Raw genomic sequence first — 22,568 nt, 5'->3', positions numbered from 1 at the left:
CTTCTTTCCCTTCTTCCGTTTCAATTTCTCTCTCTCATTACTCTGTAGTACCCTTTCCCTTAGTGGTAGGTGGAGGCGACCATCATCCACTCACTTGATGTAGTGCTACCTACTTCTTCCTTAGCCTTTATCATTTTTTTTCTGTGCCTGCCCTCCTCTCTTCCTATTTCTCCCATCTTTCCTGTCACTTCTTATTGCTTTTGCTTTCCTTTACGAGTGGCTTTACATTGAGTGACAAGCCAAATGGTTTCCTGTAAGCCAAGAAACCATTTACAACGCTGGGTGGTAACCATATAACCAAACCATTCGTGCTCCCTGCGTGTCAACAAGTGGGTTGGTGGAGGATTAGTGCCCCTCCCCATAAAACAAATAACTCAAAGTCAAATGGCCACCCCTTACGGGATTATGGCGTCTGGCAATAGATAGATAAATAGACCCTTTCCCCTCCCTTCCTCCTTCCCTCTGTATATTCCTCTCTGTTTCTCTCCTCTACTCTCACTCTTCTTTCATCTCCTTCTATTACTCATTTCCGTCGATCCCTCTCTCTCTCCCTCCCTCCCTCCGTCGCTCTCTCCATCCTTCCTTCCCTACTTCAGTCCCTCAGTTACTCCTTCATCTCTCTACATTACGCTTTCCATCACTCCTTCCCTCATCCTCTTCATCTCTCTCTCTCTCTCTCTCTCTCTCTCTCTGTTACTCCCTTCCCTCCCTCCTTCTCTACTTCCTTATCTCAGTGTTATTCTCCCTCTATGACCTCCTTCCCTTCCTTCTTTTTCCCTCCGACCATCCGTTCCACCCTTCTCAAGTGTTATTCTCCCTCCTTTCGCCATCCTTATTCTCTTCTCTTCTCTCATCTCATCTATTCTTCCTTCCTCCCTCCTTCCTTCCCTCCCTCCCTCCCTCCCTCCTTCCTTCCCTCCCTCCTTTCCTTCTTTCCTCCATCTTAATTATATTCCACTTTTCATTCCCACTTACTGTTCTCTCTCCTTCCCCTCTACTAATATTTTGTCCTGTTCCGACCCTCTCTCTCTCTCTCTCTCTCTCTCTCTCTCTCTCTCTCTCTCTAATTTTGCATGTTAAGTTCCCTGCATCCTTCTCGAATTTTCCGTCTTCCCTCTCTCTCTCTCTCTCTCTCTCTCTCTCTCTCTCTCTCTCCAGGGAAATGAATTCTTTACGTCTCTAAAATCCCAATCTGTGTGTGTGTGTGTGTGTGTGTGTGTGTGTGTGTGTGTGTGTGTGTGTGTGTGTGTGTGTGTGTGTCCCTTGTTGGTACTCTCCCTTCTATTTTCTTCTCTTTCTCTTCTTTCACATCCTCCCTTCCTCTTCTGACAGCTTCCTTCCTCTAGTTCTAATTATCAGTTTCTTTCACATTTCGTCTCATTCTTAGTTTTATTTTGTTTTTTATACTTATTTATTTATTTTTTAACTTTGTGCAGTCTTTCTCCATATTAATAACGATTTCTCCAACTCATTCATCCATCATCATCATCATCAACAACATTAATTTACCGTCTTTATTATCTGTCATTGTCATCATCACATCTCCATCGTTATCACCATCATCCCTGTCATCATCATTAGCATCAGTATTATGTCTGTCATCATCATCATCATCATTATCATCAACGTTAATTTACCATCTTTATTAACTCAGCCATTATCAGTATCGCATCACCATCGTTACCTTCATCATCACTATCATCATCATTGGCATCAGTATTGTATCTGTCATCATCATCATCATCATCATCATCATCATCATCATTATCATCAACGTTAATTTACCATCTTTATTAACTCAGCCATTATCAACATCGCATCACCATCGTTACCTTCATCATCACTGTCATCATCATTAGCATCAGTATTATGTCTGTCATCATCATCATCATCATCATCATCATCATCATCATCATCATCATCATCACCCTACTTCCTAGCACTGTAAATAAGACAGCACCAAACACCAGGTAAACACTAGAACAGGAGAGACAATGTACTCTTTGGCAATGCATAATGTAGTCTTCTGTCTAGGTACTCTTGTTTCCCCTCTTCACTACCTCACTTCTAATTCCACCACTTCTAGGCCGATAGTCTCTTTAGTTTGGGGAGTTTAACACTTCTTCGTGACTAGTTTATCTCTGTATACAACACATGATGTCGTTTTTAATCTACTTTTGCTGCTACAAGACCAATTTATTTATTTAGGATATGCCTCTCGTGCTTAAGTGGTTCATTAAAGCCCTATCTAACCCCTCCAATTTGAAAAGGCTACCCTGAGCTGAAAAAAAGGGGCCAGAAAATGGGTAGGAATAAATGAATAATATGTAAACATTTCCCTTAACGTATATGCAACAGTCCCTCCTCTGCCATTAAGGACAAACCGTTTTCTTTACTCCCTCATCCACACAATCCGTTTGTACTCAAGCTTGGCCTAAAATTACCATCATTTCATCTTCAATACTGAGTTTAACAAGAGAGCAGCACTAGAGTATGGTGCTAGTCACGAAGAAGTGCCATGGAAAGGATGTAGAGCCATAGTACTGTCTTATTCTTCAACGGAGCTACTTCAAATAACCTGAGGAAGGACGAAAATCTGGGCCAAGTGAAAAGTTAATAGTTTCCCCTCCCTCACACACACACACACACACACACACACACACACACACACACACACACAATAATACTTTCCCTCCCTTACATACAATAATACTTTCCCTCCCTCACACACAATATTATCTTTCCTTCTTTTTCCTTACAAATATTAATACTTTTCCTCTGATGCAGACATAGCAATAATTTTCCCTTCAGTACCTCACCCACACAAATACAAAATAATACTTAACACACACACACACACACACACACACACACACACACACACACACACACACCAATACTTTCTCCTTCCAACAAGCAGTAATATTTTACCTCCCCCACTCGCACACAATAGCTAGCACCTTTTCTTTTATTTGTCTTCCTTTACCTGTACCTACTGTATTGCTCCTCCTCCTCCTCCTCCTCCTCATCATCATCATCATCATCATCATCATCATCATTATCATCATCATCACCATCACCATCATCATCATCATCACCATCACCATCATCATCACCATCATCATCATCATCATCATTTTTATTTCATCATCATTATCATTAACTTAACCATCATCATCATCGACGCCCTCCTCCTCCTCCTCCTCCTCCTCCCCCCTTCCTCCTCCTCCTCTTCCTCCTCCTCCTCCTCCTCCTCCTCCCCCTCCTCCACCACAGTACCCTCTCCATCTTTACGGCCACGCCTGTTCCTTCTGTTACAGTATTGGCCAAAAGTTTTCATTTCTTCGCTCCCCGGCATTCCAGATTTACAACTATTGTAAACTCTTCGCGCGGTTTTCAAGTCGTATTTTTGCCTATATCTGTATTGGATGACGCTGCATCTTGTGAGGGGGATGGTGACTATTACTACCACTACAACTACTACTACTAGTACCACTACTACCACTACTACTACTACAAGTACTTCTATTGCTGCTGCTGCTGCTGCTGCTACTACTACTACTACTAATACTACTACTACTACTAATACTACTACTACTACTACTACTAACACCACCAAGTCTTCTTCTTTTCTTCTTCTTTTCCTCCTCCTCCTTCTCCTCCTCTTCTTGCGGTACCTTAATTTTTACATCATCCCCTGGTGGTGGTGAGGGACGCCTTCACGCGATGGCACCGGGCAACTCTACCGTCTAGTTATACAGGCGTCCTTCATCTTAACGCTGGGAGGATCGGTGACCAAGTTTGATCTTTCTCTCTCCTTGCTGTCTGCATTGTGTGATGTGGGATGCAGGCTAATCAAACACTCCCCCCCCCACCCGGTTTCCCTTTCCCCTCCCCTCCCTCCTCTCCTGTCCGCTCCACTCTCCTCCCCTCCATTCCTTCCCATCCCCTCCCTCCCTATCCTTCCCTCCCCTCCCCTCCCCTCCTCTCCCCTCCCTTCCTTCCCTTCCTTCCCCTCCCATCCCCTCCCTCTCTTCCCTTCCGTCCCCTTCCCCTCCCCTCCCCTTCCCTTCCCTCCCCTCCCCTCCCCTCCCTTCCCTCCCTTCACCTCCCCTCCCCTCCCCTCTCGTTCCCCGTCTCCCCTGTCATTCACCAAAATACATGCAACAGATTTCTTTCGCTATCAGAGAAATATTTTAATGACACGAGAAATATAATAATAAATTTTGGGGGATTTGGTAATGGATAAACGTGAATTCAGACTTATGGTAATTTAGCCTGGAACCCCCCTACCCCCCTTCCAAAGCGCTGGGTACGGCTCCTGGGACTATACCCGTTTTACTCTAACTTGGCCTAAAACTGCCCTCTCTCCATCTACAACGCTGAATTTTAACGATAAACACTATAATACTCGGTCAGTCACGAAGAAGTGCTATGGCAATCATGTAGAACTATAGTATTATTCTATTCTGCTGTCATAATAAGTGAAATTAGAAGCAGAAGGACGAAAATCTGGGCCAGGTTGAGATAGAAACAGTATCGTTCATTCAAGTTTTTTTTTTTTTTTTTTATGCAAGGAAGAAGGAACCAAAGGCCAGGAGACCGCAAATTGTTCCCTCAAAAAAAAAGAAAAAAGGTAACATTGATGCTTCCAGTTTTAATAATACTACAATGAATATTTTTATCCCTGCTCATTAACAATCCTTTATCCTTTGCTTTGCCCTACAGTGGTCCTTACCTTGCCTCACTGAATCTCTCTCTTCTTCTAACCACCTCATTGTACACTTTTTACACTCACTCGACGTAAAATTGCCATCTCTCCGTCTTGAACTGCAAATTGTAGTAATACCTGGTAGATTAACACAAGAATATGAAGCTAGTCACGAAGAAGTGTTATGAAGGGATGCAGAGCTGTAGTAGTCTTTCTTTTTAACAGTAAAATACGAAACTAGTCACGAATAAGTGCTATGAAGGGATGCAGAGCTGTAGTAGCCTTTCTTTTTAACAGTAAAATACGAAACTAGTCACGAATAAGTGCTATGAAAGGGATGCAGAGCTGTAGTATTGTCTTTTTCTGCCACTGAGCTACGTGAAATAAACTACAGGTGGATGATGGGACCGAATTACGAGAAAAAAAAAGAACAATATCACGCTCTTTCCTGGCCAGACCTTCACTCCTTCACTGTTCAAAATAACCATATACCTCAAACTGTTCACTTCTATGTTCTCAGCCTCATTATCTCTCTTGTCACTTTCCTCGCGTACATATTATTTCCCCACCATCCTTCCAAGTAACTCAAACACTGGTAATATTAATTTCACTCCATTGCCCCTGTAGTAGTTGCTGGCGACCATCATCCACTCATTGGTGTAGTGCTGCCTACTTCTTTCATAACCTTTACCATTTCTTGCTGTCTGCCTTCCTCTCTTCCTGTTTCTCCCATCCTTCCCATCGCTTTTTATTACTATTCATTGCACATCAGTTGACTCTACAGTGAATGACAAACCAAATAGTTTCCTGTTACGCGGAAAATCGTTTACAGTGCTGGGTGGTAACCATGTAACTAAATAACGGGATGGTGTGAAGCCTACTATGGTGCCCCTGTTAACCTGGGTGGAGAGACGCAAATATGGCATCCATCCGGGTACCAAATCTCCACACCCTTCCCTGCGCCTTGCTGTGGCAATGTGCTGTCTACCGCAAGGGAAGATTGGTTCACTGCATGGGACAGATCTGCAGGGGCGGTTGCTTGTCTGTGGTCGATGGGTCTGCTCGGCAAGACAGACCAGGGTTACTCAACAACAGCAATTCCAGTGCCCTTGTGGTCGAACTTGCGCCCTCAGGCATCGTGCACGTTTTACTGCTGCACGTTAGTGTCTCAATAAGCATAGTATCGTGTAACATTTTATATTTCCCAAATTACACTCCCATTTCTTTATACTGTTTTCAGTATTCCAACCCTTTTCTTCCTTCCAGCAGCCTACACCTGCATGCAGATCAGGCTCCATTCTGCGAAATGTTATGTGATCAGAGTACTGATGGCCGATTGGTTAGAGAGATTTGCTGTTTGAAACAAAGTGAGTTCGATTCCAGGATGAAGCAGGGAAAAAACTGATGAATTCCTTATAAAGCAAAAGTTACTGCTCCTCAACAATACGCACCAAAATTTCATAAAAACACTTGCCGCAATACCAGTCCACCAGTCCTGAATGAGACACTCCTGGCTTGTTGTTAATGTGGACGGTGCGTATTAGAGTCGTGATGGGGACATGTGAAGGTTTGTGGCGCGCGCACATACACACACACACACACACACACACACACACACACACACACACACACACACACACACACACACACACATTCTCCATACTCAAGCCATTTATCTCTCTCCTACCAATTCTTAACCCTCATATTAACCAAACTTCTTTATCTCTTTAATCTGTATTGTATTCTCTTATCTCTTTTCCTTTCCCCTCAACTGCATTTTTCTTATCGTCCTTGCCTCCCTCCTGCCCTTTATCTCTGGTACATAATCTTCTCTATTATATTCTCCCCTGTAATTGCACTGCCTTCCCCTCTCCTTAAGCGTTGTATTTTTCTCTTCTTGTTCCACTCCGCCCAACCTCTTCTACCATGACACACGCACGCACGCACGCTCTCTCTCTCTCTCTCTCTCTCTCTCTCTCACACACACACACACACACACACACACACACACACACACACACACACACACACACACACACACACACACACACACGTTTATTTTTTTTCGTCTATTTTGCTTGAACAATACTCACAATTTTCACGCACACAGGCGCAAACTCTCTCTGTTTTTCCTGCACAAACTTCTCTCTCTCTCTCTCTCTCTCTCTCTCTCTCTAAGTCAAAGTGCTAGAGTCACAATACTTCATCTGAATAATCTGCAGTTTTACCCAGACTCCAGATTTTGGCAGAATCGTGGAGAGAGAGAGAGAGAGAGAGAGAGAGAGAGAGAGAGTCACTGGTGTACTTTATCCTGCCTATCCCCGTCCGTCTCTGTCACACATTTGCAAGATCGGAATTTGGGTGTGGGTACGAAGTGATGCTGAGTTTGCTCTCTCTCTCTCTCTCTCTCTCTCTCTCTCTCTCTCAAGGTGTTTTTGTTCCCTCGTATCTCCTCTGTCTGTCTGTCTGTTTGTCTTTGTCTGTCTTTTTGCCTGACGATGGATTTGTTCCTCCGTGTCTCCTTTTTCTGTCTGTGTCTGTCTGTCTGTCTGTCTGTCTATCTGTCTGTCTGTCTGTCTGTCTGTCTGTCTGTCTGTCTCTCTCTCTCTCTCTCTCTCTCCTCTCTGTCACTATGCTGTCTGTTTAGCATACAAGGAGCGATATTCCCCTCAAAAGGACTGTCATTCAAAGTTAAGTGATACCACTACCCAGAAATGGTTACACACACACACACACACACACACACACACACACACACACACACACACACACACACACACACACACACACACACACACACAGGAAAATAAAACTCAGCCCTATCCCCTGCACTACACTTCTCAAAGGTGTACATACGACATCTGGTGCTCACAGTAATATTAAATCATTCTAATTCTGTACCACCATAACCTTCATAAATAACGTACAAAATCTTATTAACCGGCCGTAACCAAAAATTATATCGCTTAGGAAGAGGTGCTAGGGAGCCTCCTTAAGCGACGAAAATACGGGTCTAAGATTTATGGTTCTTATCTATTTTCTTGAGACACCTTACAGTCTCTCATAATATATTTCCAGGCTCATCTGAACGTGAACCCGGTGGACTCCTGACTGAAGCTGCTGTTCCTTCTCATGTCACCATCCTTCTTTCAGGGGACAGGGAAGGATTTCAGGGAAGTTTCTATTACCGGGCAGCTCCACCGCCTGTCAAATTGGTGCTACCACGTGAAGGCGTCCCTCTCCATCACAATCCCCTTCGTTCTTCCATTAAAATCACCTCTGTTATTTTTCTTTCGAGCAGGGCACTCAGGGATGCATTGATAAACACATCCACCTTGCAACTGTGAGGACCCAGATCAGTTCACGCACCGATCACACCACTGGACAAAGGTGGTTTCCCCCTTGCCTCAGTTCACGAAGCATTGCCTTTAAGGACTTGGCTGTAACACTGATGTACTGTGGGTGGTATTCAAGGGGAGAACTAGGGTATACCAACGATTGTATGTCTGTCCAAGTGACCATCGTGTATTTTGTGAGGGACGTGGTGGCCGAGTTGGTAGGGAGGTGGACTGCTGTATTACTGGACGCTAGTTCGAATCCCGACTGGGGTATGGAAAGTTTAGGAATATGACTTTCGTTACTCTAGACTTTACTGATATGCCGTAAGACCCTCCTTCGTATCATATAACACCCTTGCTGATTTCACTACACCAGTCCTGTATGAGACACCCCTACCTTGTATTCAGTATGGACGGTGAGTATTTGCGCTGAAGTGGTGACATGTGAAGGTGTGTGGTACGTAAGACGACTGCCTTGAATGGACCAGTAAAAAAAATATAAGCCTACTCTCTCTCTCTCTCTCTCTCTCTCTCGCTGTCTCTCTCTCTCTCGCTCTCTCTCTCTCTCAGATATATGGATGGATGCATTCTGTCTATGTATGGATGGATGGAATTACTGTATATGCCTATCTCTCTCTCTCTCTCTCTCCACCAACTCGTTACTCTCGATGCTGTCATACTTTTTTCGTCCAAGTCCACCCTCTTGTTCCGTGCCAGTCATCTCTTTCAAACTTTCCTGCGCCTTCCCTCACCCTTTCTTCCCAAAAGTTTCCTCAATATTCTCTCTCTCTCTCTCTCTCTCTCTCTCTCTCTCTCTCTCTCTCCGTATGTATGTATGTATATATGTATGTATGGATGGATGGATGGATCTGTCTATCTGCCTGTCTGTCTCACACACACACATACACACACACACACACACACACACACACACACACACACAGCATTCCCACACACACACACACACACACACACACACACACACACAGCATTCCCACCCACACCCACACACCCATACCATCCCACACCCACCCACGTACACAATGATTCACAATAAACCAATTCTCGCTGGAACAAAAAGCTAATTGAATTCCACCTAAAAAGAAAAAGGAGGAAAGCAAAAACGAAAACATTTAACCCAGTTTCGTCGTCCACTGAAAAAACTGCGGGCGGTCACAAGCAAAAATATATGTAGTTTCACTGGTGTCGCATTTCTGTTTCACCGAGATGAGCAGCCAGTTTCGGTTCATACCTTGTTTCAGTTCGTTGATGTGTTGCAGAGCATTCTTTTTCTTCTGTCTACCTACCTGCCTACCTACCTTCCTACCCTCTAATCTATGTATCTGTCTGTCTATCAGTCTGTCTACCTATCTGTCTCTCTGTCTATCCATCTTTCTCTATCTCAGTATCTATCTTGCAGTGTTTATATCCTTCCAGGCCAATCTGTAAGAGGAATATAAGAACTTTGGAAAATAGATTAACTTCTTTATTGACCCTTAATATAGTAATTGGTAGAAGGTTGATATTTTAAGTGGCATAGGGGGTAATGTTGCATCTTTTCAGTAGAAATTTATTTCGCATATTATACCATGATATTCTCTTACATATACCTTTTTTTTTTATTATTGAAGTGGTTGAACTACGCAACGTACTGTAACCACCAAATATCCGGTCGTCCTTTCAGCTTCTTTCTCCATGGACTCGAAAAGTAAGACTTGTAAAACTACAGCACTTTACTCTTATAAACACTTATCCACAGCTGAATAAACTCATAAGTGTTGGTTGCTGTAGAATTACTTAAATGAAGTTTCGAGCCACATGGGCAGAAAGGCTGGGGAGGCGGCAGAACATATGGTGCCGACTATAAGTAGATAAAAAACTTTGACAGGTAAGACAAATCGCTGAGGAAAAGGCGCAACGATATGTCTCCCACGCTAACAAGAAATACGATTATAACCTGTCGGCAGTTTTCTCCTTCTTATGAGGGCAAACTTCTTTACTTCAAATTTTGCTTGTAGGCACCTTTAACGTACAGGCAATCTGCGTTGTTCATTTGCTTATAACAAATCCTAAAACGCGTCCTCACCAAATGCGTGCTGGCTCGGACCAATGCGTGAGGGAGCCTTATATCACTTTAACCCATACACACGGCCCCACTGGATGCGGGCGGGTGCGGCGAGAACTTCTATAGGTTACAGTGATAAACAACTCCAGCCCGTACCAGCAAGAGTTTGGTGCGGACGTCAGTTAACTCAGTCGATTATCACTCCATCTGACTTTGCATTTTCAGTCATTTTATACCAGCAGGCAGTATTCTTTATAATGCAGAAATCTGTTCCATAATATTATATCTTCTTCTATACAACTTGTGTGTGTATGTGCTGATATTACATTATCTTGTACTTGCATAACTGGTACACTTTTGTCTTTATGTTGGGATCTAATTCGATATGTTAATAAAAACTAATATATCAGTCTAATGTCATGTGCTCGCTCGCTTTACTTTCCTTTTTTTCCCGACTCTCATCGTGAAATTATTCCATTAAATTTGCCTCACAAGCTGGTGTCGTTCCAACCTCTCATATTTTCCCTCCTCATTACCTTCATCTCCCTTATTACATCACACTGCTGTCCATTTCCCAGCTCGTTTAATCTCACCCCAGATCATCATCTTCCTTATCTCATCAGGGCTTCCTCGTCCCGCACTGTCCCTTATCATATCTCCTTTGTTGTATGAATTATATCTTAATGACCTAATTACATTTTTTCATATCTCCCCACATCTCTCCTTCCGTGGGTGAGAGGGACGCCTTCACGTGGTGGCACTGATATTACCTCGCGGCTTCACTGCCCCCCTTATACAAATGTCCTTCAACTTCTTTTCCTATCGCCCTTAAGGAGGATGTGGACACCAAGAGATGGGACCTTCAGCCTGCAGTCCACTGGGTTCACGTTACAGATGAACCTGGGGTTACAACAACAATAACAACAGCAACCACTACTACTACTACTACTACTATTACTACTACTGCTATTACTACTACTACTATTATCATCATTATTATTATTATTATTATTATTATTACAAAACATCAACTACAGCAAAACGCATTCATTCATCGCGTCTCACCAACCTCAGATTAAATGTACCAACTATACTCTGTTCACTTTGACTAGGCGTAAAATTGCAGGTCTTTCCCTCTTCATTGTTGAGCGGGAGCCAGAGATTAACACCAGTACACTACGCTAATCACGAAGAAGCTCTCTGAGAAGTATGTAAGCAGTAGTATCCTCTTATTCTACCACTAAGCTATGGGGAAATGGCCACAGAAAGACAAAAATATTCCATCCATCCATTGCCAGACGCCATGTATCCCAAACGGGGTGGTCAAGGGCTTAGAGTTAATTGTTTTACAGGGAGGGGGCACTAATCCTCCACCAACCCCACTTGACACGTAGGGATGCCAACAGCATCTGGTGTTCCCAGGCGGTCACCCATCCAAGTACTAACCAGACCCAACGTTGCTTAACTTCGCTGATCGGACGGGAAGTTTGCTTGCTCATAGAACATACCCACAAACTCAAAAAATGGAATGAGGTAAGACACGCACACAGTAGGAAGCAGCAGTTGAAACGCCAGGTACAGTCGCGTTCATGAGTCTCGACACACATGTAGTCGTGTTGTCTATTGTTGTGTCCACCGCTGATAAGATGTTCAGCTGTTTCACTTGCCACCCGACCAGATTATGTCCAGTGTATCAGGCAGTAAGCGCAAACGTTCCATATTCCAAAAGCAGTGAGCACTACAATAGACAGCACGCCCACATGTGTATCGGGACTCATGAAAGCGACTGTACATCTGACTTGAAGGGAAAAGCTTAATCTCGTTCGTAGTCCTCTATTCCCCCATTCAAGAATAGAGAGGGGATTGAGGGACATTTATTTCAACGGGCAGCTCCACCACCCGGTCATATCGGTGCCACCACATGAAGGCGCCCCTCTTCAGCACCGGAGCAATGGATACCACAAACGTACAAAATTCTGCTTTGATAACTCATAAGCAATTTTCCTTCTTATCAATTCGGGAGTTGATTTTAACAATTATTTTACATTCCCAGTTTCATTTCTTTTTTTTTATATAACTAAGCAGCCCAACTGACTGGTTGTACAAATGCCCTTCAACCCCCTCTCAGCCCCTCCAAAATAAGTGAGGAGGTGTGAGTTGGAGATCGGGCAGTCTGATGGTGGACGACAGAATAACATGGAGGCAACTCGTTTCTGGACACCCCTTCCGGGATTAAGTTTACCTGTAACCAGATAGATGGACAGATATACATGGATAGCCAAAGATGAATGGATAGATAGGCAGACAGATGGATAGACATAGGAACATAGATATATAAATGGACAGACAGACAAACAAACAGACAGATATAGATAAATAAATTGGCAGATAGTTTCCTCAGAATAATCTTTCAGTCGATCACTACTTTCACATCGCCTTCCTTTTTTCCCTTTCTTTTTTTTTCTTTTTTACATCCACTCACCTTATATCCTTACTCTCTCATCTTTCTCCAGCATAGTCATGTTCAGTATCCCGTAACTCTTTCCTCACCAAATTTTATCGCCTCTCCCTTCCTCTTTCTGCTTCCATTCTCACATCCACTTCCACCTTCACAGCTAACTTTTATATCAGGCTCATCGTTCCCCTTCCTCGGTATTTTCTCACTGGACCCTCAGCACCATTTTTATAGGTCTTTCTCATAGAAGTTTTCCTCTCAGTTTATGCTTTCCTTACCCTTCCTGCCCTCAACACCTCAACTTTGTTCATTCACATCCTCCCACTTCCTCAAAATGTCGCACCTCTTTCTTCCTTTCTATTGCTTTTGTACCTTAATCTGGTCCAATTTTTTGTCCTTTTGTGAGTTATTTCATATAATTTAATGGCAAAATAAGGCAAATGCACTTCTTCGTGACCAGCACCATATTCTAGTTTAAATATCTTGTTACAGCTCAGCATGCAATATGAGAAGATAGCAATTTCAGGCCAAGTTAGAATAAAAAAGGACAAAGCTTCATTATATTTCCATTCCTTCACTCTTTTTTTCACCTTTCTCAAAAAAATTTCTCTGCTCTCCCCCTCACGTCAGTATAATTTAGTATACACTCTCACATTCCTTCCCCCTCCGTAATAATCGTCTAGGTGTTTATTTACAGGACTTTAAATCATTTTCTGCATAGCTTATATTCCAAACATGGCTTAATTTTTCTAGGCTTCTTCTACTTAGATCCTTTTCACCTCCTACTGTCTCACCTTCTTCCCTCATCATCTAATATACTATAGCACTAGCCGTGTGTGTGTGTGTGTGTGTGTGTGTGTGTGTGTGTGTGTGTGTGTGTGTGTGTGTGTGTGTGTGTGTGTGTGTGTGTGTGTGTGTGTGTGTGTGTGTGTGTGTGTGTGTGTGTGTGTGTGTGTGTGTGTGTATTTTGGGCGGCCGAAACTACACATTCAGATCACACTAATATTGGCACAAAAATCGCAAAAAATTCGCTGATGTGAAAAAACTTGGTCCCATCACGATTGAAAAACTTTTACTATACAGTATTTAATGAGCGATCACATTTTGACCAAAAAACGCCACTCCCGGCGCCCGGCATAGGATCTCCGTAGAATTTTTTGCCCACAGCTATAACTAAAATATATTATAACAGTGCGAGAGCCCTCCGCATGAGCAAGTGCGATGGGCCTGCAGGGCCCACGAGCACTTGTTAACGTCTATAATTCCAAACCCGTTACCACGCCACGTCATCACAATATCACCACCATCATATCATCACTACTTTTTCCACGGACCACCGTCATCATATCACCATCACCTTGCTTCCTTGATTATCACCACCACCATCACACCACAATCACCACACCACCATCACCACACCACAATCACCACAACCCACCACTGTCACTACCATTTTTCCTTATTTATTACCACGTTCACCACACCACTGTAACCACACCACCACCAGCACCACACTTCCCACTCGCCCCCACCACTCTCCCCAAATCACCACCACCACACTCTCTTAATTATCACCACAATCACCATACTACCATCATCACCAGTCTTTCCTAATTATCACTACTGTCGCTAATCCATTATGCTCTTTTCGCCACAACCTTGGCCTATGACCTCCAGTCAAAAATATTAGACACAATGAACACAATGTGTTCAGGCATTGCTAAATAAACGAATCGTAATCAGACTCTACTTTGTTTAGTTTTCTTGGAAATAACGACTATGCAGGCTTCGATCCGTGTGTGTGTGTGTGTGTGTGTGTGTGTGTGTGTGTGTGTGTGTGTGTGTGTGTGTGTGTGTGTGTGTGTGTGTGTGTGTGTGTGTGTGTGTGTGTGTGTGTGTGTGTGTGTGTGTGTGTGTGTGTGTGTGTGTGTGTGTGTGTGTGTGTGTGTGTGTGTGTGTGTGTGTGTGTGTGTGTGTGTGTGTGTGTGTGTGCAAGCACAACCACCAGCACCAAACCACCAGTACCATCATTCTTCCACCATGACCCAACCACAACATACCATTACTGCCACCGTCATACAACTTGTTACCACCGTTGTGCCACATATTACCACCATCCTACCACCTATTACAACCATCCTATCACCATCACCCTGCCTGCCCACCGTCTAACTACATGTATCGCAGTTTTCTTCCCTGCAGGCGGACGTACAGCGATGCGGGGTGCCTGGCGGGGCGGGGTGAGGTGAGCCACGACCTTCAGCCCCTCTCACCCCCCACGCCATACACGCAAGACCAGCAGGACTCAAGGTAACGCACATTTGTTATCCTTACACACAGTGCAAACGCTAACAAGGTGTCTACACGTGATGGTGCTGTGTACTGAGAGAGAAATAAGTAACTTCCCAATCTGTGACGAATACATATAGGAAAAATTAAACAATCTGAAACATGCACCAGTAGAGGTAGGTTTTCATTGTATTTTGCCCATTGTAAATGTTCTTCAGACGGAACTGGGAAGATAGTTATTTCTTTGACTGTACGCTGAATGGAGGGTCTTAGCTACAGTGTCTACCTAGGAACCTAACATCCTCATATTTCCCTACACCTCATCATGGAAGGAACCTGGTGAGGTACTCTTTACCACAAGGGGACGCCGGATCCCTACACAGACAGTACTGTACCTGTAGGACTGCCTCACAGAAGTGGTTGCTTACCTTTGGTCAACAGGTCTGGTCGTCCAGACAGATCGGAGTTAAGCAACAACAACAATATTCGGTGTATCCTAGGTAGCTGTGGAAATTTCTTAACACCTTCCTTAGCGATTTATTCTTCACATTAAAACTCAATGTCGTGTTCTGTATTATTAAAACAACTTACAGTATATCGATAATAAGGCGATATAAATACCAGAGAAAAGACTGTCTTAGTGTAATATACAAAATAAATCACAAATGAAGAACTGCCACGAAGCTTCCTGTGTCACTAGAAATACAACTTATTCTATTGTACAGCAGCGCTGCATGTTTGTTAAAACTCATTAGCACTCAGCACCATAATGTCTACACCTACTGCATTCCCTTATCATTCTTTCTTTCTCTCTTTTCTTTCTTCCAATCAGTTTTCAGTTTGGCATAATTCCTTTATTTCTTCACTAATTCACATCAAACATGACAGATATTCTTCAGGCAAATACCCTCAGATATTATTTTCTGCGTTTTTATAGAGGCATTGAAAAGGGGATTATATATATTTTTTTATTTTAGGGATTTTGAAGGGAGTAAATAGGGTCAAAGTTAAAATCACACATACCCATAAATTTAGGGATCTTATGTTCTTGTATGTCATACCACGTTGAGTACACCGCTTCCCGTCCGATCAGCGAAGTTAAGCAACGTTGGGTCTGGTTAGTACTTGGATGGGTGACCGCCTGGGAACACCAGATGCTGTTGGCATCCCTACGTGTCAAGTGGGGTTGGTGGAGGATTAGTGCCCCTCCCTGTAAAACAATTAACTCTAAGCCCTTGGCCACCCCGTTTGGGATACATGGCGTCCGGCAATGAATGAATGAAAAAAAATGTTCAAAAATCATTATGGCCATTTGCACTAGAGTAGGTCAGTGTATTGCAGTTGTGTGGAGACCATCTTGCATTCCCCTGGGCCTGCTGGTAATATTTCTTCTCTCTCTCTCTCTCTCTCTCACACACACACACACACACACACACACACACACACACACACACACACACACACACACACACAAATACCAACAAGACCGACAAGTGAGTTTTTAGTGGAGCGCCATTTACAAACTCGCCCCCTCCCTTCCCCCCCCCTCTCTCTCTCTCTCTCACACACACACACACACACACACACACACACACACACACACACACATACCGACAAGACCGACAAGTGAGTTTTTAGTGGAGCGCCATGTACAAACTCCCCCCCTCCTCTCTCTCTCTCTCTCTCTCTCTCTCTCTCTCTCTCTCTCTGATCTTAGTGCGGAAGTTGGGGATGAGTCGTGGGAGAATAAGAAACGAAATTAGAACGCTCATTAGACAAGAAACATGAAAAATACTCTGCTCCCCCCCTGTCTGTCTGTCTGTCTGTCTGTCTGTCTCTCTCTCTCTCTCTCTCTCTCTCTCTGTCTCTGTCTCTGTCTCTCTCTCTCTCTCTCTCTCTGTCTCTCTCTGTCTCTCTCTCTCTCTCTCTCTGTCTCTCTCTTTCTGTCTGTCTCTCTCTAGACACCATGACCTGTACCCTCTTGTGCTCAGGAGATTTGGACACGATTCTCAGCAGTTAAAAAACCTCCCTAACACCTCTTCCTAGGCGATTTATTTTGCTTATTACACCTTTTCATCTAATTACCCTTTTCATTGTTATACGAATCATTCTAACATGGCCATACTCTGCATAAAGAACGTACAAAAGGATATCAACCAGCCATATTCAAAAATAAATTGCTAAGGAAGAGGTGTTAAGGGACCTTCTTTATCCAAGGATATGCTTGTCATGGTTGATTTTTTTCCCTTAGCGGTTATATCTTATCTCATACTCTCTTTAATCTCTTATATCTTGGACATTCTCTTTTCTATTTTCTTTTTGCAATCCAACAAAACTTTAATTCAAATCAAGATAGGTTTTTCGATTGGTGTCGATGTATTGCTGCTCTCGGGTGTCTGCCCTTGCCTCTCCTCCCTCCATTCCTTCCTTCCTCTTCTGTCTTTCTTTCCTTCATTCTTTCCTCTTCCTTCTGCCTGTGGGTGACTCTACACTGAGTGACTAGACAAATGTTTCCTGTACACCAGGAAACCATTTACTACGCTGGGTGGTAACCATATAACCAAATTATGGCGCCTGGTGGTTTAGTGGGTAATTACTGCTCTCCAATGGGATTGAGCCGGTGAAGGTTTATATCCAAGGGGTGGTTGGGGTTTATTGCTCACGTAATGCCACTCAGGGATGAGTGAGGCTGGTCACTCTCATCTTAAATGTCAGGACCAACTTGCCTAACCCAGGGCTCTTACGCTCCTCATGGGGCAACGTAAGATTGGATGATGGATGGATGGTATATAATTGTCTTAATCAAAGCCATCACTAATAGACTTCCTTCCTGCAGTATGGACAGTTATGTATAAATATCATACAACACGATAGGTGCCACTGAGTCATAGGTGTTGAAGTGGGAATATGAGCTAAAGCGATGATGACATTGATGATGATGGTGATGATGATGATGATGATGATGAACTGCCATATTAAGAAGTGATGCCAGGATTCCGGTGGATGTGATGATGTGTGAATGAGTGTGTGGACTATTTGACTGGGTGTGCTGTTGATCGTTCTTCCCCCTTGTATGTCTTCCCTTTCCTTGTTTATGGATCCTGCCTCACCACATCCTTCGGTGGAGTGATGATGATGATGATGACGACGACGATGATGATGATGATGATGATGATGATGATGATACTGATGATGATGATGATGATGATGATGACGATGATGATGATGATGACGACGACGATGATAATGATCATGATGATGGCGATGATGATGATGATGACACACCGAATCACTACGGTCGTCATAGTTTTTTTTTTTTTTCTTATTATAATTATGTTTTTTTTTTTTTTTTTTTGTAGGCCCAGCTCTGACCATAGGAATCTTTCAATTACCTCTTGCTTGGGGTTTATTTAGCTATTGCATATCGTTATTACACCCGCGTTTGCCATGCGAGAGGACGCTATATTTTGCTGTGTGTGTGTGTGTGTGTGTGTGTGTGTGTGTGTGTGTGTGTGTGAACAAAAATGTTTTTCATCCGGTGTCAGTCAGACTTGGTGGAAGAGTTGAGGACTAGCCAAGAGTTTACCTAATGAGTTTACAATCAACAAATCAAAGACCCAGTTCACAGGGCTAGGTAAAAATCTGACTTAGGAAGATCAACTTAGACAGTTCTTATCCGGTTTAGACCAAACTTTGTGAAAGGGTTGAGGATACAGCAAGAACGAAGGTATTCCATTTTGAGAATTAGTCAAAGGTCAGGGCCACAGGGCAAGGTCAAAGTTCAACTCGGGTGTTTGTGTGTGAACCCAGCACACGACCTTGGCCCGTATTCTCGTCGGGTAAGGATGCTTCGTAACACCTCTCCTTTAGCGATTTATTTTTGGATATGACAGGTTAATACCCTTTTGCGCGTTATTGATGGAAAATATGGCGATGTTTGAAGGACTTATGCAACAGAAAAGGAGAGTAAGATATAAGAAATAATATAAATCACTTAGGAAAAGGTGTTAGGGAGTTCGTTTAACCGATGAGATGGTGCCGCCTGAGCCCACTAGAAAACCAGGCGTAGTTATAGACCCCAGAAGAAGCCTGTGAGGGGAGCGGCTCTATATATACACTGGATAATACCGGAGACGAAGGAGGCTAGTAAATACACACGCACACAGCAGGGTTAATGAGCGGCTTACATAAACAACAACTTAACTACCGCCTCTTATTACCGCAGCGATGTAAGTTCCCGGTGATTGTGGAGAAATAGATGACGTATGGCTTGGCCTGGCAATAAATAGCCTCAGAATTCTACACTCCAATTTTAAAAACCATTCAGTGGGGTTTAATGTCGGTGGTGTGTCTCACGGCCATATACTTAAACACTAAATCGCCAAGGGAAAGGCAGCCTTCCCCCAGTGTTTTATGATAACTTCTGAAACAGCGGGACTATTGTTACTACTACTACTACTACTACTACTACTACTACTACTACTATTATCATTACTATTATTTTCTTTTCGCCTATTAATACTAGGGGCCAAGGTCATTAAAAAAAAGATTTCTGATTTTATATAATATTATTTTCTATATTTACAGCTTTTTTTTTTTTTTTTTTTGAAAATCACATACGAAAAACCTAATCTAAGTTCCCATAACTTCTAGAAACACGACAAATCGCTACCCTATGCTTTTATTTTGTAACTGATGGGAGAATTTTGCTGACTTCTTGGCTTTGATTCCTTTTTCCTTGCATTAAAGAAAAAAAAAATGAAAACTAAAACAGACCAATAGGCAAACTTATCTAAGAGTTATTTTAGGCATCGTTCCCTGCTGTCCAAACTCCCTTGCTATGGACTAACGTCTTTTGTTCCTTTGATTTCTTCTTATCTTAGTGACAGGAAAATAAGAGTAATAGTAGATGATGTATATTCGAATCTCCACTCAATTAACGCCGGCGTGCCGCAGGGATCAGTTCTGGCGCCAACCCTATTTCTGGTTCATATTAATGATCTCTTATCTGTCACTCACAATCCCGTTCACTCATATGCAGATGACTCAACACTACATAGTTCATTCACACTCAGACATCCATTTACAAAGTCTAATATCTCTACCTCTCAACTCAGTACAGCCATCTCCACAAATCAAGATCTAGCTACAATCAGTGAATGGGGACAAAACAACCTTGTCTCTTTTAATGCTAGTAAAACTAAATATATACAGTTTACTAATAGACAGATATTGCCAGATTCGTACATTACCTTCAGTGCTACCAATATTCCCATCTCCAAAAGTATTGAAATTCTTGGTGTCTCACTTAACAGTGCCCTTAGCTGGACCTCTCATGTCAGATCACTTGCTAAGGCCGCCTCGAAGAAACTTGGATTATTGTACAGAGTCCGTAACTTCTTCGCCGATGAGCAGTTAGCTATAATTTATAAGAGTCATGTGCGCTCTCAGCTTGAATATTGCTCACCCTTGTGGAATGGTTGTGGAGAGGTTGCATTAAGACAACTAGACAAAATTCAGAATAAAGCTGCTAGAATCATTAACAACCCTGCCATTACATATAAACTACCTCCCCTGCAAGTAAGAAGGAATGTTGCCTCCCTTGCATTATTTTACAGATATTTTTTTGGCAAGTGCTCAGACGAGGTTGCGTCCATGGTGCCACCTCTCCATGCCTTCCCTCGTGCTACACGGGCATCTGGTAGCGCTCATGACTGGAATGTCACTCAACCATATTGCAGAACTTCTGCCTATCAGAATTCTTTCATTCCCCGAACTGCATCTCTCTGGAACTCGCTTCCCCAGAGTTGTTTTCCTCCAAATTTCAACCCACAACTGTTCAAGTCTAACTGTTACAGATATTTTATGAATGGAGGACACCGGTAATCTGGTGTATGGATTATTTTTTTTCCCCCATTTGTTTTTCCTTCCTCCGTTCTGTTATTAAAAAAAAAAAAAAAAATGGAACATGTCTGGGCTCTCAGTATAATTCCCGGGAACAGTTTTTGATGTTAAGATGCACGTTGACAAAATAATCACAGGCCTTCTATAATCATCAGACGGACATGTGGGGCTTGTGGAAAGGTTGGGTGGGAGAGAGAGAGAGAGAGAGATTGGAGCTTGATTACTTGATTTTCTTAAACGCTGGAGTAAAAAAAAAAAGAAAAGAAATAAGAAAAGAAAACTCTCAAGATGGGTTCCGTGTAGCCAGAAATGTTAGAGAAAATAAAGAAAATCTCTAACCTCTCTGTCTGTCTGTCTGTCTGTCTCTATCTCTGTCTCTCTATCTCTGTCTCTCTGTCTCTCTCTCGCACCCAACCCTTATACCTGTCGCAATGTATGGGTCTTCCTTCCTCTTCGCCATACAAACCCTAACCACTTTATTGCTAGTATCTCATCCTAATATCTTTCTTGCTGTTTATCAGATTAATTTATTCAGCTTAGATAAATTAGTAAAGGAGTTAATGTAGATAATCTGACACATCCAGTTCCAAAATCCTTTATTACTTAAGATAAAGAAATAACAGATCTGGAGATGCGAAAGGAAAGCTGAATGCAAATGTGTGTGTGTGTGTGTGTGTGTGTGTGTGTGTGTGAGAGAGAGAGAGAGAGAGAGAGAGAGAGAGAGAGAGAGAGAGAGAGAGAGAGAGAGAGAGAGAGAGAGAGAGAGAGAGAGAGAGAGAGAGAGAGAGAGAGAGAGAGAGCACTTTGATGGCAAGGGACAAGGTGACATGGAGGGGATTTATTTGTGGCCAGCCCTTATGGGAATAAGACGACTAGTTATAGACAGACAGACAGACAGGCAGACGGACGGACGGACGGAGAGGCAGATAGATCGACAGATATAGATTGATGGGTAGGTAGGTAGATAGACAGACAGACAGACCGATAGATGGATAGGTAGACAAACAGATAGACAGATTAAGTGACCCAAGTGAAGGGATTAAGGGAAGAATCTTATTTTTTTACTGCTAAAATTTCGCTCACGTTCCTTACTATAGCTTCCTCACATAAGTACAATTCCCGATCTAAAAAAATATAAATCTATCTATCTATCTATTGCCAGACGCCTCAATCCAGTTTGGGGTGGCCACAAACAAATCGCCTCCAAGTCGCCCTGTCCCCCGCCATTTCACTGCCCTGCTCCCAACTCACACCCCCCTCTCTCATATACCTCTCCACCCCATCCCTCCATCTCATCCTCGGCCTCCCCCTCCCTCTTCCCCCCTCCACCTCACTCACATACACTCTCTTCGTCAGTCTTTCACCCTCCATCCTCTCCACATGGCCAAACCACCTCAGTGTGTTCCTCATAACGCTTCCTATCACATCCACATCCACACCACAACGCTCCTTTATATCGTCATTCGTCAGCCTGTCTCTCCACGTGACTCCACAGGCTTCTCTTAAATAACTCATTTCCACTGCTCTCACTCTTGACTTGTGTCCTTCCAACAATGTCCAAGCTTCACTTCCGTACGTTAGAGTTGGTATCACAATACTGTCATGTAGTAACTTTTTCACTTCCATGCTCACTTCCCTGTTTCTTATCACTGCTTTCAAAGAACCAGCAACCTTTCTTCCCTGCTGTACCCTTTCAAGCACTTCACCCTCCAAACCTCCATCCTTACTCATCACACTACCCAAGTACTTAAACGTACTCACATTTTCCAATTCCTCACCATCCAACCTCGCTGTACACTCATTAAC

The 22,568-nt window shown here is 43.1% G+C and overlaps 1 protein-coding gene and 1 pseudogene across 1 annotated transcript in view; both read left to right on the top strand.

The window, feature by feature from the left end:
• LOC145394776 (uncharacterized) overlaps positions 1-22,568 on the top strand; it is a 62,817-nt gene that overhangs the window by 20,700 nt on the left and 19,549 nt on the right. Inside the window, exon 3 of the mRNA XM_080268555.1 lies at positions 14,772-14,879. Coding sequence (XP_080124681.1) covers positions 14,772-14,879 — 108 coding nt within the window. The remainder of the gene's footprint in view (positions 1-14,771; positions 14,880-22,568) is intronic.
• LOC145394877 (5S ribosomal RNA) lies at positions 15,905-16,024 on the top strand (annotated as a pseudogene).

This window comes from Coenobita brevimanus, chromosome 28 (assembly GCF_032717465.1).
Source record: "Coenobita brevimanus isolate Jiangsu-jjx chromosome 28, ASM3271746v2, whole genome shotgun sequence".
Classification (NCBI taxonomy): domain Eukaryota; kingdom Metazoa; phylum Arthropoda; class Malacostraca; order Decapoda; family Coenobitidae; genus Coenobita; species Coenobita brevimanus.
This window is presented reverse-complemented; position numbering and strand designations above follow the sequence as displayed.